At 39.5% G+C, this 17447-nt stretch overlaps 1 protein-coding gene across 3 annotated transcripts; it reads left to right on the forward strand.

Annotated features, from left to right (window-relative positions):
* The first annotated feature begins 1460 nt into the window (after positions 1-1460).
* LOC145453811 (cytochrome P450 3A31-like) lies at positions 1461-15768 on the forward strand. 3 transcript variants are annotated; one of them, XM_080331796.1, is made up of 14 exons: positions 1461-1821; positions 1892-1994; positions 2460-2515; positions 3564-3660; positions 4255-4334; positions 4911-5042; positions 5691-5845; positions 7582-7700; positions 7765-7846; positions 9997-10157; positions 10215-10303; positions 10431-10568; positions 11288-11444; positions 12488-13105. In XM_080331796.1, exons 1-14 carry the CDS (start codon positions 1742-1744, stop codon positions 12731-12733), a joined length of 1695 nt encoding a protein of 564 aa, XP_080187922.1. In that variant the 5' UTR covers positions 1461-1741; the 3' UTR covers positions 12734-13105. The 3 variants fall into 3 exon arrangements, with proteins under 3 accessions (XP_080187922.1, XP_080187924.1, XP_080187923.1); XM_080331797.1 differs by lacking the exon at positions 12488-13105 and adding an exon at positions 15540-15768 and having other exon boundaries at positions 1466-1821; XM_080331798.1 differs by lacking the exon at positions 12488-13105 and having other exon boundaries at positions 1462-1821; positions 10431-10572; positions 11288-11388.
* Positions 15769-17447: the final 1679 nt, after the last annotated feature.

The following is a 17447-nucleotide window of genomic DNA, read 5'->3' on the forward strand; positions in this document are numbered from 1 at the left end:
GCAATTTATCTCCAGTTCTTAATTATTGATCTGTGTATAGTCCGAATTTCATATTTGGGAATTCTCTCATCAACAGCCATAACCTTCCATGCCACCAAACTAGCCGTTGGTATTGCTAGCATTCTGGTTGCATTTTGTGACATGACGATAAGAAGAAGAAGTAGAAGTAGTCCTTTTAACGATTTGACGATAAGGGGGCACGAAATTTTTCCCTATCAAAAAGAGCGATGTGTCCAAAACAGTTGCCGCATAGACTACTTTAAATCAGCCTTGGTCGAATCCGCTGACATAGCATAACTAATTATCTGGTTGAAATTTATCAGAGTGGACAATGGACATGTATGTAGAGGAAATGCTGGCTGGGCAAACGTAGGGAGGGGACCAGCGAAAAATATAAACCGGACAAAGCTGACTTCTGTAGCTATTGCTGCAGGGCCCCAGGCATTGAAGGAAAGAAGAATGGTTGATTGGTTGGCTCGGAAATGGCCCGGAACACCATACTTCTTCTCATATCACTCACAGCTCAATGTGCTAATGGCCTCCGTAACGCAAAAGAGAAGATATAATCTGGACGTTATGAAATTGTATTAACAAGTTGCTGTGATATTGTTAAATTAGGTACAAAATTTTTGCCAAAGAGACATATCTTATGCCCAGAGTCGGTCAAAGTAGTCAAGTAAAGCTACTTAAGTAGAAGAAGAAGTAGAAGTAGTCCTTTTAACGATTTGACGATAAGGGGGCACGAAATTTTTCCCTATCAAAAAGAGCGATGTGTCCAAAACAGTTGCCGCATAGACTACTTTAAATCAGCCTTGGTCGAATCCGCCGACATAGCATAACTAATTATCTGGTTGAAATTTATCAGAGTGGACAATGGACATGTATGTAGAGGAAATGCTGGCTGGGCAAACGTAGGGAGGGGACCAGCGAAAAATATAAACCGGACAAAGCTGACTTCTGTAGCTATTGCTGCAGGGCCCCAGGCATTGAAGGAAAGAAGAATGGTTGATTGGTTGGCTCGGAAATGGCCCGGAACACCATACTTCTTCTCATATCACTAACAGCTCAATGTGCTAATGGCCTCCGTAACGCAAAAGTCACCGTGATTTTGTACTTGCTCGCTCACGCATTGAAACAGAGAGTTGGGTTCTCTGTTGGAATGGTTTGAAGTTGCAAATACCAACATAGCAACGAATGCAATGCACGTTCAATGAAGGGATTTACTTGTGCCGCTAGAAGATACATCGTCTCACAACAAGCAGCTGCAAACCTACTATAACGCTGTCCATTACAATGCATAAAAACGTGCTAAATGCCCGTATACGAGTGGTAAATAGGCTACAGTAGCCTACATTTAACATTCGCCCACAAATACATGTGAAGATTGTTCTGCGGCCCGCAGCGTCTTCTGATGTTAAAATGCGGCCCGTTATACAAGGGAAGTTGAGAACCCCTGCACTATGCAGTCGGTATCTGGTGCGCGGATGTGTGTGGTGCTTTTGAGTTTCAGTATTACATAGTGCAGCGTACCATCAGGTCATTTACAGTGGGACGGAGAAGAAATTTCACAACCCAACGGATTGCTTTTTTTGCAATTAAATCATTCGTTTATTGAATTTCCCCCCTGGAAATCACAATGTGAGATGACAGGAAAGCATGAAAACGACTGTCAAATCTGTTACTCAGACACTGTAATGAGGATACACCATCCTATTTTTGTAGTAAACCTTGAGATAAAATTATGATGATTTCAATGCCTGATTCACCTTTCTTATCCTTCGAATTGCTTATTATATTCATATCCACTTTGTGTTTGCTCAGGTAAGTTATATTGCTGTTGATAATTCGGATAGTTCTTTTCTCTTCAAAGATCTTTTGCCTTATATTTCAGATATTACATTCACCGAAAGTGGCAATATTTCAAGATAAATGGAATACCACATGATCCGCCATCAATTTGGAATCTTGGTCACATGAGAGGATTTTTTAATGAGGTGAGACAGGTACTTTATCGTAAACAATGATATATTCGAGATAAATGGCAAGCTATGATATTCTGCACCGAACTGTTTGACTTATAAACTGTTCAATTCGCTCCTGCGAAAATCAATAGCAATTGGAAATTTGAAATGTGTATGCAGTATGAGATATTACGATCACCGGCTCACACGCTCTGCCTGAGACATTAATATGTATAAGTATGAAGTAATAGTAATTTATACATTGAATCAGTTATTGATAATTATGGTCACAGTAGTTATACAACTGCAATCTCCCGGTTATAAAAGATGAGGTGTGCAAGGCTCAGGTTGTGGCGTCGCTGATACAATTCATATATCAGTATTTCATCTCTATGGATATATTTTCATGATCATTATAATCCACATGATTAAAGATGGTTTATTCATAATTTATTGTCATATGATTCATGAATAGATTATTATTGAGATTTCTTGCAGGGGTCGTTTTCTGATTCATTTGCTGAACAAAAGAAAAGACTCGGACCAATTTATGGGTGAGTGTTTACTATAAACTGACGTGCATGTGGATAGCACTTGGAATCTTTGTGAGCTGTTTGTGTAGTGATTCGGTAATTAATGCAGCAGGAAAAAAGTGTAAGATGTCCCTTTGAAGTTGATCATACTTCTCAGTGTTGTGAGTACAAAAGGCCAAGTATACAGCACCTTATTAGCATCCTATTTTCATCCTTCATACTGATGCTGGTTGGCAAATATGCCTACATCGGAGCCTATATTCAAATTTTGAGGAAAATAGGTCGGCCCATTAGCCCAATTTTAGGCCGTATAAGTTGATTCTTCTTAGATGAGTTTATTTGATCTTAAACTATGTTGCCGTCGATGTATGTGTTGATCCAAACAGTGGGTTGTTATTGTGGCGCATGCCAGTATGTTGCATAACTATTTCTGGTATATTCTATTTTTCTTTTATTCTGACATTATTTTAATTTCACTTTTCCAATAAAACCATTTTCCTGAAAGCTCAGCATCACAGCCGTTACTTTTACAAGTATTAAATTGCTCTTGATCATCCAGTTTCACACATATTATTATCTTATCCACTATCACTAGCCGTAATTTACGATTGAGATTTGTTTCATTCGTTGTTTAGTGGTATTGTAGGGCCTATAATGTGCTAATTGTGAATATTAGTGAAATTACTGAAGCTCTCATCCTGTTGGTAAGGTATAGGAATGGCGTGCGATGCACATACTCCGACAAATATCGTTGATTACAGTTATAAATTGGCCATCATCCGTCATCTGATGTTGATTGACAATTGAGCTCCATGACCTGACATTGTCGTAGCGGGTAAATTACCGGCTCGTAAGCGAGTCTATTCTGGGCGACATTCCGTTACGGTGCTGAATATTTCCACTTGGAATATTGGGGCACGTGGCACACTGACAACTGTCTCTATTTTGATATCATACATATATTGTGCCTGCATCACCGGTATTCATTACCTAGTTAACTTAGTGTCTTTCTTTCTTGTTTGTGAACATTAACATTGAACAATCATGCTTATTAATATGTTTGTTTCAGCACTTACATCGGCCTGGAGCCGGCGATTACCATTTTTGACACGGAAATAATGAGGAAAATCTACACCAAGGAATTTCATTCTTTTCCAGAAAGGACTGTAAGTGAAGTTTTTATCATACTTGCGCAAAACAAACCCCTGTGCTTCATCATCACCTTAAAAGTGAAGAATTACTGTGTAATATTTGCCTCGATTTACCGTAGTTAGCATTTAATATACACAGTTCGACTGCAAGCGGAAAGTACCTGTGTCTTGTATGTAGAAACAGTGTTACAATGACTGGATATGAGAGCCACTGTATTATGATTGGAAATCTTTTTTGAAGTTTTATTCAGCTGTCATTAACTATGCCATACATTTTGTGAGGTTGAGACTCATTCAGAACGACAGAAACTACCACAGGTTACTACAATGATTTTAAACCACTACTAATTGAGAAGCCCCCTCCCCCCCACAATATTGTCATGCATGTTGAGTGAAAAGACTACTAATAAATCGCACACAATGCACAGTATAAGCGTTTTTATTTCTTTATTGCAAGCTAATAATAAATAACCTGAACATATTTACAGCCTAACGAAAGTTGATGTATATCAACTACATCAACTACCACTTTCCCCATTATAGGTGGCTACAGTACTGTGAGCACTTTCGAATACTATTAAGTATCTCAATTATATTCATATGTTGCAGAAACTACTCACCAAACTCAACGGAGAGGATATGAACGAAGCGCTACTACCAAGTAAAGGTGCAAAATGGAAACGAACTAGGTTTGTTGGCATTTGAACTGGAAAACGGTTTCATCAACTAGAATATAAGAGTCAATGACATGAATGATAGGTTTGCCAGTGGCAGATATTTGTGCAGGCTTCTTGAAAATATGGAAGGGGGTTCATCATAGACGCCGGAGGCTAATTTTCTTTAGCTATGCGGGTTTGATGATGTCAAAAAGGGGTGACGTTAGAGTGTGGCAGAATTGTTGAAAATCGACATCTTTGATATCAAAGTCGCGGTCTTTTCATCTCGCGTCACGTCTTCTAATTACACATGTTAGATAAATGTGTTTCTTATTTGCTCGCTTAGCACCAGAATGTAAACAAATAAAATTTCTTATTACTAAATCGCACAATTCACCAGCTAGTTTAGGCAGTACATAGCAGAATTGCGGGGTAAAAATTACTTGGTAAGCGTGGCATACTTAGCATACCTACGTCTGGCGCCTATGGGTTTCATCCTTGTTATGTACATCTGTTGCCCAGAAACGTTAACCCTTTTTACAGCATTACTGTACTGTGGATTCAGAAATTAAAATATTAATTTCAATTAAAATGTGGCATTCTGTTCAGATCTGCTCTGTCCCCAACCTTTTCTGTTTCTAAAATAAAGCAAACAACGATCATTATTCGAGAGTGCGTGGAACAAACATTGAAAGTGCTGGACGAGATTTGGCAAGATAAGAAGGAATTTTCAGTAAAAAAGTGGGTATTCCTCTAATGAAAATATTTATTAGATAGTATTATAATTATTGTCCCACCAAGGTTTTCAAACAATCATGATCAGTGGTGCTATTTTTATCCGCTCAAGATGCATATATATAATGCAGTACATAAGCAAACAGACAACACAATATAATATGCTGGAAAGATGGGAGAATGTCAAAAGGACTGCCAACTGGAGTCTGCTTGCCAAGCAGAACAACTTAGTCAGAAATAGAACCATGTTGTTAGCTTCTTAAATTTTTCAGTCTGCGTCATTTTCTAGTTACTTAACATGTTGGTACCAATGTGGTCGCCAACATTTATATAAATTCGCCAAGATAAATGAGGATCAGTAAACATGAGAATCCCCATGAGGTAATCCAACCTTCTGCCATAAACTCGACCTCAAAACATAATCCAATATGATTGAAATACTTCAAGTTGAAATAACAGTCCATGTGAAGTTGTGGGCAAGATTTTACACTTAGACAGATCTATTGACAATGAGGTTTAAGCGACTCTTCAGAGAACAAATAAGTAAGTAAGTATAGGTAAATAAGTATGCAATGTAGGGAATCAAAAAGAGTACATGGAATTATCAGAAGATTCCTTGCTCGAAGACTCATGCATTGGTTTTACATTTCCAAGGCTATACTCAAATCTTTCTTTGGACGCCATTGTCTCGTCTGCTCTCGGCACAAAAGTCAACACTCAAACATCGGATGGTGTAGACACGCGGCTCACTAAGGAAGTCCGAAATCTCTTTACAAGAGGATTTTTTGGTGCCGTTGGATTTACAAGCAGTGAGTAGCAAATCTTTTTGTGATTTTCCAAAAGAAGTGCTTCAATAGCTGGAATAAGGCATGCAGTCAAGCAAATGCGACTAAAAATCCCTAAAACTGCTTCTGCTTCAACAGCTCATAAATAAGCACATGAGATGGTTAAACAAATTTTGACATTGCCGATAGAGTAGGATAATTTGACATAGGCCTACCATGATTGCTTGCTACATTAGAATCAACTCATTTACAAGAAACCGTTCTGCATATCATCACTACCATGTCTGTACTGAAGCATCCCATGATTGACTGTTAACAACTTTAGAGGGGTAAAGTTTAAAAGCTATTTGTATGCAAGAATTAAGAATCAAGCTATTTTTAATGCAGAAGAAGTTATTGATTTGCGAAACGACTCGTTTATTCAAATGCTGTTCCCACAAAAAATATATAGGTTTTTTGGCTGTTTGCTTCCAAATCCTATTCCATGATCGGTGTAAAATTAACAAAATTACTAGGCCATTTGCATCTTCATGGCCAAGTGAACGTGTTTTTTGTCTTCACTGAAATGATGATATCTAAACAATAGAGACTGCTTGCAATTGACGGCAAAATGTGTGTATGTTTGTCAACAAGGTTACCTCGTTTCAGTCTTTTATGGTCATATCAACTAGCAATAAAACACATGACAAATTTCTAAAAGCAACTTTTCTTCACTCGTAAGTGCTGCAAGCGTTCCATAAATTTTTATAGTCGCCGCCAACTGAAAAGTACGATCTCTTTTCGGACCTTGACATCTGTTCCTGAATCCAGGTCAGGTTACAATAAAACTGCGAAAGTGATACCCGAAACGCTAAACTGTACACTCTAATGAAGGTCCGGTCGGTCTCGGTATATTTGACAATGAATATCATCTACGTAAAGGTAGTGACAGCTGCGGCTCTAGCATCAATATATCGACCTGCTTTCGAACGGATGTACTTCAACGAAGTCATCAACAACGATCAATGATGATATTTTCATCACGTAAACTAAAATAGAAAGTTGAGATCATGGATTTCCTGTGCGGGGCGTTTATCGGAGCAGGCCGCATTTAATTATGACTAGGGCAAGTTTTTGCAACTTTTGCAACTTTTTTTTACAGCTTCCGGCAGCTTCCCAAATAGGCCTACTCGTAAGATATCTAGAATGCTGTTTTAAGCTGTTTGAAGGAATTTTATATTGCAACTTTTTGCAACTTTTGTCCATTTTTTTCATGCAACTTTTTGCAACATTTTGCAATTTTTTCGATTTTTCATGAAAATGCAACTTTCCACGGATTTAACTGCAACAAAAACTTGCCCTAATTATGACTGAATTTCATCAGATTCCTTCATAAATTAATAAATGCCATCACACTTCTGCGACTCTTGTAGTATGTCTTACCATGTGCGCTGCTAATCATCGCTGCTGCGGTGTTGATGTTTGCGTTTATTAAAAATTTGCTGTCGATTATTGAATTTTGAAATAAATCTTTGACTGGTTTCTGTTCACAGCAAAATTTGGATTTGCACATTGTTTGATGTAATCGCCCCTGGTTTAAACAATGAATTTTTCTGTCTATTGGTATTTTTTTAGCATTAAAAATTGACTGCATGAGTAACCTGCAATGGTAGCTCTGATGTTTACGGAGATCGTTAACAAATGTTCGTCTTGGCGACTTACCTGAAATATGAACACTCTCCCAGTTATATGACTAGATCGCAAAATCGTTTTCTTTTCAGTGTTATTCCCTCCGTTGGAGCATGTATTTGAAAAACTTGGATATGGCCTGTTTCCAGCGAAATCTCTGCAATATGTACGGAATTTTACTAACGCCGTCATAGAAGACAGACTCAAAGGGGTAAGGCTGCAATCATGGTTATAAATATGTCAATTCACATTTCACAATCATTATTTAATGATAGGATAAGCATCACGTGGACCTCTTGCAGCTTATGCTGGATGCCGAAGTACCGGAAAGCGAAATAACAGAGGAATCCACGAAAGGTGATTTATATTACCATTTTAATTGCTTTTTGCATTTTCAGCCTGGGGTCCATGAACCCCTTGGGATCCGCAGACTAGTAGTAATGGGTTCATGACAGACCATGTTTAAACTACAATTATAAAACCAGTCTATATTTTTGAATAACGACTTTTTCGTCTCATTTTCAGCACTCACCCACGGGAAGCTTTTTAGGCAACAACTGGATATAGCTGCCAATTTAAGCTTTGATTTTTTAGGTGTACGCCCTATAAATATGGGTATGGTTCGCTACTACTGCGAGAGTTTGACTCGAGGCGCGGAAGGCGGGGGGTCGAAATAATCACAGAATCTAATCGTGGAGTAGAAGCAACGACAAATTATTTCCGCGGGAGAGTGTTAGAAGTAGATATTCGCAAGATGTGTCGAAAATACATGATGACAGAACTGAAAAACCACAAGAGGTAGCCGAGGTAGCCATTTTTGGTAGGGTTGCCATATTTCGAGATCCGGAAAAGAGGACACTTTTGGACTTGAAAACGATTATTTTGAAAATTTTCGTGGGAAATACTGGTGTTTACTAAAATAAGAAAGGACATTTTTCAAACTCGACTCCCGAAAAATCTTGCCGTCACTGCTGTCGAAATCCAGACTTCGCTTCATTTGAGGCATTTTTTATTCTTTTGGTGTCCGTTTGAAGTCGCCTGCCTCTCAGCGCTATGAAGGACAAATTTCCGAAAAAAGTACGCTGTGGCGTCCTCAGAGGACATTTTCGATTTCTTGAAAAAGGAGGACAAATCCTTCTTAAGGCGGACGTATTGTAACCCTATTGTTGTAAGGTCCCGAGTAGAAGGGGGAGTGATTATGTTGTATATGTCTACTCAATTACCAGTAAAATATTGGATTTCAAGGCATAACGAAACTACCTCAAGTAGAAGCAGAAAATCGAATGTCTGCGACATACTCCAGAGTAAGTGGTTTGAAGGAGTAAATTTTGACAAAATGTGTCAATCGCTATTGACAGTTCTAAAACAAGATGCATCTTTGTGACAAACGTTGAATGACTACATGAGTAATCGTCGTGTGTGATTCGAAACTGGACTCCGTGATGTCACGATGAACGTGTTCATTAAAATTGGGGTTGCCATATTTTGGAATCGGGAAAGGAGGACACATTTATCAAATCATAAAAGTTGTTGGTTTACCGAAATTGAATACAGCTGATTTTGAAATATTTACTGGAAATCTTGTTGTGTTGACTAAAAAAAGGCCACACTCTGGCACGACTCTCGAATTTCCCCCTCTTAACGTATTAAAGTATAGTTCTGTTGTGTTGACTAAAAAAAGGTCAGTCTCCAATTTGAGTCCCGAAATACCCCCTTTCACCTTGTATTATCGATGTTGACTAAAAAAGATCATTTCTCAGATTTGACTCCCGTGTAACCCGTCGTCTATCTTTTAGGCCAAAATTTGGCACCTTTTGAGGCATTTTGCTCTAAAAATGAGGATTCAATGCTATTATGACAAAGATTGGTTATTTGTTTTGAAGGCGAACCCAAAATGTGCCAATATCTTTCTCTCCTTCTTTGAAGGCATTTTTATGATGTCCGACTTGATTTTACTGACTAGACGAGACCACTGCACTTTCAATACTAACAACTATATTTCTGCGATATTATTATGGCATTTTAGGTGTGAAGCTTAGCTGTCTTTAAATTTGCCAGCATGCGTATTATGATCAGCACTACTGCAAAATAAATTGGACTTATATAGCACTATACTAAACTGAATTCGGCCCAGTTATTCGTAATCACTAGTGGTTACTGTGATATCACAGCAGGCATGATGTGTTCAGCGAAACGAAATATATACAAGCTGGCAAAAATATATCTTAGCCTACATCCATATTTGCGTTTGAAAATATTTCAGTGCAGCGCTTCAAGTATATAAAAAACGTCAATTTGAATTACCCCCCAAATATTGGTAAATTACCCCCAGGTTAAGAACCACTGCCCTGAACAGAAAGTCATTGCCTTGAATTTTAAGTATCCCTGGGACCCTGGCGTCTCATTACGATTTCAGCAGCCCAGCGTTTGTGTGAAAGTAGAGCGGATTATGTGTGAAATGTTGTTTGCGTTTCATTGAGATAACTGGTATAACCACACCTATACAGGACTCACAAGGAGAGAATTGATAGGAAATGCGATGCTCATGATCGGAGCCGGCTTTGACAACACCGCAAACGTCATGACAAACTTGTCTCACAGTTTGGCGTTTCATCCCGAGACACAAACCAGGCTGCAGGCTGAAATCGATGAAGCATATCGCACCAAGGTATTGCTTGAAGTCACTGTCCGTTAACTACATTTATGTCATGTTTCGCATTGGCAGGGACGCTTTGACTATGAGACTGTGAAGGGACTCAAATTTCTTGATATGTGCGTAAATGAGACGATGAGATTGTATCCTGCGTTTTTGGTGTGAGTCTTTTCAAATTATTCACTCTTTCGACACTTTTGGGATGCCTCGCTATTTTTACCGTATGGCCCAGGACACGGAATGCGAGTCTTTGATGGTGTATTTGAATTTTATTGCATATATTTTCAGCAACTCACGTGTATGCAGAAACGACACTGTCGTTAATGGCCTGCGTATTCCAAAAGATGTCGCTGTTCAATTTCCCATGTATTTTCTGGCTCACGACCCTGAGTACTGGGAGGATCCGTGGGAATTCAAGCCAGATAGGTAGGTAGGTTTGTTTGTTGTATTCATGGTGTTTGTTGATTACAGTGGCCATTTACACCAGGCCGATATTTCTAAATTTTTGATTCCGTATAGCTGCCGACTTGGAGCACGGCCCACTTCTAGGCTATTTAAGACACCGCTTATGCGGATGAGATGGCGTATGTGAGAATTTCACTCATGAAGGTGATATGAACATCTCTCAATACTACTTTCTCTTTACAAAATTCAAAATGTAAAAGTAAATAGTTTTGCCCTATAGTTGAAAAACATAACAACTTGAGTAAGCAGTGCAAGTAGGCAAAACAAAATTGAGTATTCTGAAAAAGTAGCGTAATGGTTTCTTAAAGCTTCTTGATCGGTAGGTCGTGGGTTTGATCCCTGGCCGGGTCAGACCAAAGACCTGATTAGTAACACTGGTATCCATGACTTCCCTGCTTGGCGCTCATGCATTGGGATGGCATGGAGGGGTGGTGCATTGGTGCAAGACTTAGAAAGCCTGTACAAGGCTATTTCTGCACCTTCGTTGTCCGGCGGCATATGCACACCATGCACTCAGGGTATGCATATTGCATATGCGCAGATCGTTTGTATGTATATCGTGAGTCGGAGTGTATGCCGCAACATACATCAAGGACAAAAATAAACTACGTCATTTCCTTTAGAAGTACTTGTGTTACTTTTGCTACTGTTAGTAATATTATTTTATTGTTATGTGCCAGAATGGAAGATATGACGCAGATCGACTCCATGATGTTCCAGCCGTTTGGTGCAGGACCCCGGAACTGCATCGGATTGAGGTTTGCGGAAATGGAGATCAAAATCGCGATGTGTGAAATCCTGCATAAGTACTCCTTTGCACCATGCATGGAGACGCCGGTACGTTTCTAGTTCTGAGATATGAATCAAGTACTATTTGAAGTTGAAGAGCTAATTACTGATTGGTCTTGTCAAAATGGTTCTAGTATACGAATCGAATATTAATTCGACTGATTCGACTCGAATAGCGAGGGGTGATTGTTTGAGTACTAAAACTTTATCACTAAGAGTTATATTATCAACGGCAAAATATAGGTTTGATATCTTTTTCCCATCATGAAAACTTTGAAACCTCAATTAGTCTTATCACAACGTCCTAATTTTGGACAACGCTACTTACGTTAATGGAAATGTCATTTCTGCTAAGTCCTGATCAACCCGTAGCATTTAACAAGGTTCAATGAAATAAGCGTGGTAGCATAAATACCAAATTATCTTTTATGCGGTATAGAACTGGCATTATTGAGCTTGTGGTTGCATAAAAGGTACATATTAGAACCGAGCGATACGCTAGTACAGAGGTCGCCAACTCAAAACGGGTCGCGGGCCACTTTGCAAAATTCGTGGAGGCCATGGACCACATGACTTCAATATCGAGATAACAATAAGCAACGCAGTTTAACAACCACGTGTTGATCATTCTATGTCAGTACAGCGCTGTGCTCTCTAACATGGGCGACGGTCATAGTTACCACAAAAGAAATAATATTTTATTGATGAAATTCATTATATTTTGAACTATGAGCTGCGCACGATACTTGACAACACTCTTCCTTTTTGCTCTATTCACTGCCACATTTGAATTACTTGAGTAGCCCACTGCCGCATTCCAGTGCAAAATCGTAATGAACTAACTGGAGGCCAAATACCTACCTTAAACTGTCCATGTCCATTGCCGGTGAACTCCGGACTAATCTATTTACTCATATTTATCTGCTTACTATGCGCACCGAAATCGTGAGTAGTCATCTCACGAACAGACACGGCGATTCGTTTACTAGTCGCGCCAAGCGTAGCAATTTGTTCATATTCCTGAGTGAATTTCGTCACTAATATTAGTTTAGTTTCACATATTACTATCCTTTCTCATTCCATGTGATCAGATTCATCGCGATAGAGTTGATGCAAGGAGGGTCTTCGAAAATTTAGGCAGGTTGTTATTGCTGCATCTTTGGATGGGCCAAGTGTCAAACATCCCATCAGGATTTTCGGTCTACCAGAAACAAATTTCCTTCGTGATAAGGGAACACGATTACAAATTGGTATTTCTTTATTATGGGGCGCATCATCTTCCACTACTGTTGCATATGAACTGTGGGGCTCAGATTACAAAGGACACTTCTATATAAAAATCGAAAATCAACTGTCATGGAACCGAGCGCTGTGCGAAGAAAATCTCAAGAATAATTCAAACCTCTGATTAATTAGGGAGTCAATTCGTAAATTAATTTGCATATTGACGGCTGCCAACACATCCTAATCGAATTGAGTCTCCACGGTCGCATAATTTTCCTTCTACTGCCGTGGATTGGCCACCCCTGGATCTTGTCCTTGATCTTCTAAATCAAAGCATGGGCCAAAGAATCGATATTAGGGTTAGCTAGACACGGAACTTGCTGGAAAACTATCTGCTCGTAATGATTGGTCTTTCAGGGAGCCCGAAGATGCTTTCTAAGCGTCTCGGTCTTGGCAGTGGTTGACCATTGCAAGTCAAGGCAATATGCTAATTCAAAACAGCAAATTCTTCCTCCATGGAATGATATTACCATCGGCGAAGGGGCGAAGCCGTATCCGCTAGTGGAAATGGTGATATAGGGCACAGGAAAATAGCTTACTTTGAACAACAACAGCAATATGTTTAAACTGAAATCAATTTCGGCATTTCAAAAAACTTCACTAACCGTTCTTCTGAAATTTCAAAATCAGGTCGTGAGCCGCAAAATGTGACCTCGCGGCCGCGTGTTGGTGACACCCGCGCTAGTAGAAGTCGAATACCCCATTCGGAGTAGACTCCATCAGGTACTCGATATTGCACAGCCCTACAACTGATTGGGTTTTTGGATAGCCTACTTTTTTCGCCGTACAATACTACTGTAGTAATATTACTTCTCGACTACAATTAGATTAGGCTTGAAGTGGCACGGGACAGTGTCGTGACCACTAGCCACGGTGCTAAAGGCCCGAATGCACCTCTTGAGTTTTTGACTTGGGCAGTGTTAAGTCATTCGTTTTCAATACGTCACTGTTATATTTCATGGTGTGACATCATTTAAAATATCCGTCTCATCACACAAAAATTCATCCAGGCTACGCCTTGGATGAGGTGGCAATTGTAATGAAACTGCTTTTAGCAGGGTTGTAACCAAGTCACATTGTTCCGAGTCACGAGTCAATCTTACTTTTGTGGTTTTGACTCGAGTCAAGTCGAGTCATTTTCAATTCATCACCGAGTCGAGTCCGAGTCCAAGTCACTGTTTGAAGGGTCAAGTCCGAGTCATAGTGTTATGACTCGAGTCGAGTCCAAGTCACAGTATTGAAGTCATGTTCAACTCATGTTTTCAATCCTGAATTAGCTTATAGCTTATAGAGAATCAACGAACTCATTCTACATGCTATCTGATATAGAACCAACGAATTCACATCTAGATACCAGCTGATAGAGAATCCACAGATGCATGTTTATGTAATCGTACAGTTTTTCTTTCACATTATCATGTGGTTGACTAAAAAAAGGTCAGCTTTCCTGCTCAGCTCCCGAAATAGCCGCCGGAGCGTTACAAATATGAGAGGAAATTTTGGATTAACTACAAATAGAGATTTTCGAATTTTACCGGCCACCTCATGATATTGTTATATTGTGTAAAAATATGATTCATAGCAAATTTGGCTCAATTCCAACTAGAAAAAGCGAATTTATTAGATTGGAATAGTTTGGATATGAAAAAATAGTCGGCTTACTACTAGCGTATAATTAGCCTATATATATTATAATATAATTGGGCCTATGTTATATGAAATAATTTCTCACTAAAAAAACTCTCTTTATTTTCAAATATAAAATTTTCTCCTCTCATATCATTGATTCTACTTTTTAAAATTAAGCCAGATTCAGTGTTCTTTTTATGCAACATAACAATTTTACCAAGTAGCCACACAGTAAAATAAATAAGAGGTTATTTTTAACAATCCTATTGCACAAATCATCACACAACGTGCACAGTGCACATGCATAACAAAACGTCAAATGGATGGCGTGTATTGTGTGTTTTCACTGACAGCAGATCAAATCAATGATGAGTTACAATTCAAAAATACTAAAGTGGAAAGGAGATCCTCATATATGTTATAGCGGCATGGCCTTAGAATAAATCCACGTCTACTGAAACACGTTCCACTGGTGCACTAGATAGAGGAATTGACAAGCATTTTTGAACCACATTGAAGAGCATTGGATACTCATTATTTCTGGTCGCCCAATAATGCAAAGGATCATCGCCTTCAAATCTACACATGAGCTTTATCAGTCTCTTCCAAGTACGTGACCATCTGAGTCATTTCATTGCGTCTAATTGAACTTTGCTTCGATTGTTTGCTTGTATAATTGAAAAGTCTCGAGTACTTTGATTGCGGAGGATGTATTACCTCTTCATCACAGGATGATTTTGTACAATGCATGGCTACTATATGTGCCATTTTCTGTTGTTTTTACGGCGGCATATCTGATATCAGACAAATAGCGATATCGACAGAATTCGTCATATGCGTTGATCTAGCCAGTACGATTCGCAAATTTCTTCATCTTCAAGTCATATAGAATATGCCGAGTCAATGACTTGGGTCGAGTCATGCGTAATGACTCGAGTACAAGTCGAGTCAATCCGAATATTGACTCGAGTCGAGTCGAGTCATTTTCCCTTTTCAAGAAAATGACTCGAGTCAAGTCGAGTCACAAAAAATTCGTGACTCGAGTCTGACTCGAGTCGAGTCATGACTCGAGTCATTACAACCCTGGCTTTTAGACACGGTTGGTCTTGATGAGTTATTGCATCAAGGAGGCCTACCGGGGAACTTGGTTCAAGTGATTATTTTCCTTATTAGCAGTGATAACGACTACTCTAATTTCTCGTGTATTATGGTGAGGTACTTTTTTTTCAGAAACCACCTTTGCAAATGACTTTTAAGCTGGGCATGACTCCGAAAGAAGAATTTAAACTGGGATTAGTGAAACGATAGATACACGATTGGCCTCCTGTTTTAATATTATCTGGAATCCCGCATTATTGTTTTTGCTATTTTAGAACGTATCAGTATTGTGATATTGACTCTACCTACAATCATGACGTCACGTTTCTAATGTGTACTATAATAAACTTGCAGTAAATGATTTTGAAGGGAGATGGCAGCTTGCTACAGTATATTTAGCAGGATCAAAACCGCACTCATCAGCGTGTCAGCCCCTTTCACACTATAGAAGGTGTAATGTCGCCTGATAAACTTGCTAGAATTGTAACCTGAGTTCCACGTAAGTTGTGGCTAGTAGATAATATCTAACTCGCAGTGGTAGACGCACGTTCCCTGCAGTCCTTGATCTGACAACTTAAACGTGAATGCAACCAGGGCCGTAACAGCACTTCGTCAGGCCCCCCCCAAAACTTTGGTCTTGGGCCCCCCATAGGGTTATAGACCCAACTTCTGGGGGGCTTCGCCCCCCAGACCCCCCTCCGGCGATACACGTTTACCGCTATTCATCATTTTCATTCGGAGTTTGTTTAGTGAATCTGCTTTCGACGCATAAGCGCGCGAAGCGCGGAAAATTTCTAGAGCTGAGTGAGGTGTGTTTGAAAAGGTAGGACCACTCAATATTAATTAAACATCTTCGGGGGTCAGGCCCCTAAAAACGTGGGTCTTGGGCTCCCATAGGATGATGAAACGCCCCCCCCCCCATCACGTTGTTCGCGTTTGCCACGAAATTATCTGTACTATACTGTGAGCCAGCGCCATGCGCGAAAATTTTCGATAATTTATGATGAAATCGATCAATCAGATCGGCGATTGCATATATATTATGCTATCAATTTATTGTCCTCTCTACTCACGTAATTAGATTTACCGGGAGGGCCCGTAAATAATCATTAAACATCTTCGGGCTGGCGGACACGTTGATATGACTTCGTCACATGATGTTATTTCGTGACTTCAAGTCTGCTATATCAAGAAATATAGAATCGTCCAAATGAAGGCTTCTAAACTAAGAGACGCACACGATTTCAAATTGGTATTTCTTCACTGGCATAAAATTTTTCCCAACGGGATGGTATTTGTCTTGTGGGGTTCAGATTGCAAAGACAGGAACATTCGGCGCCAGTCATTTAGGCGCCTATGGACAATTAAACCTATATGTATTTTGTAGGGATGGTGTGAACCCCAGAAAGGTTTGAAAGGTTCTGTGTGAACACGAACGTGAACCTCATGACGTCACGTGACGTCATATTGCTAATTCCGAACTTACATTTCAGTGATGTGATAGCCTTTAACAATGTGAACGTCGACAAACGTCAAGTGTGTCAACTGCGGCAATCAAATCATATAATAATCCCATAAAATCAATATCTTCCGTCGCTTTGCCAACGAGGACTTGCAAGGGAATATAAGCTTACGACTTAACGATCTAGGCCAGACCAGACAATGCATTCCGCGTCTGAGCATTGCTACGTTGATATTGCGCAGAGCGTAAAACGGGTTTCCATACCTGCTACCGATATTGCCCCATTAAAAAGTTATATAGCAGTAGCCAACACCCCAATCGCGACGATTTGTTTTTTATGATGCAATAAACACATGAAATCAAGATTGACCCCGTACGGCAGCTAGATTTTTATTACCAGACAACGATATCAGTTTCATTGATTGGCTGAATAAGCATCATTCGTTGGCTGAATAAGCATCATTCGCTAAGTCAGGGATATCCATGGCTAAGTTGAGTACCTACGTATAGCGTATTTCCCTCTTGATCTTGTGTGATTGCGGGTCAAGCTCACATCACAGAGTCACTAAATATTCACA

This window comes from Botryllus schlosseri, chromosome 13, assembly GCF_051294905.1.
Source record: "Botryllus schlosseri isolate E-star chromosome 13, Bs_hap1, whole genome shotgun sequence".
NCBI lineage: Eukaryota > Metazoa > Chordata > Ascidiacea > Stolidobranchia > Styelidae > Botryllus > Botryllus schlosseri.

Excerpts from the sequence above, each read along its gene's own strand:
- LOC145453811 (XM_080331796.1), top strand. The coding sequence starts at position 1,742 with ATGATGATTTCAATGCCTGATTCACCTTTCTTATCCTTCGAATTGCTT. Across the intron at positions 5,846-7,581 it reads TGCCGTTGGATTTACAAGCA|TGTTATTCCCTCCGTTGGAG; the intron begins GTGAGTAGCAAA and ends TTTTCTTTTCAG. Across the intron at positions 7,701-7,764 it reads TAGAAGACAGACTCAAAGGG|GATAAGCATCACGTGGACCT; the intron begins GTAAGGCTGCAA and ends ATTTAATGATAG.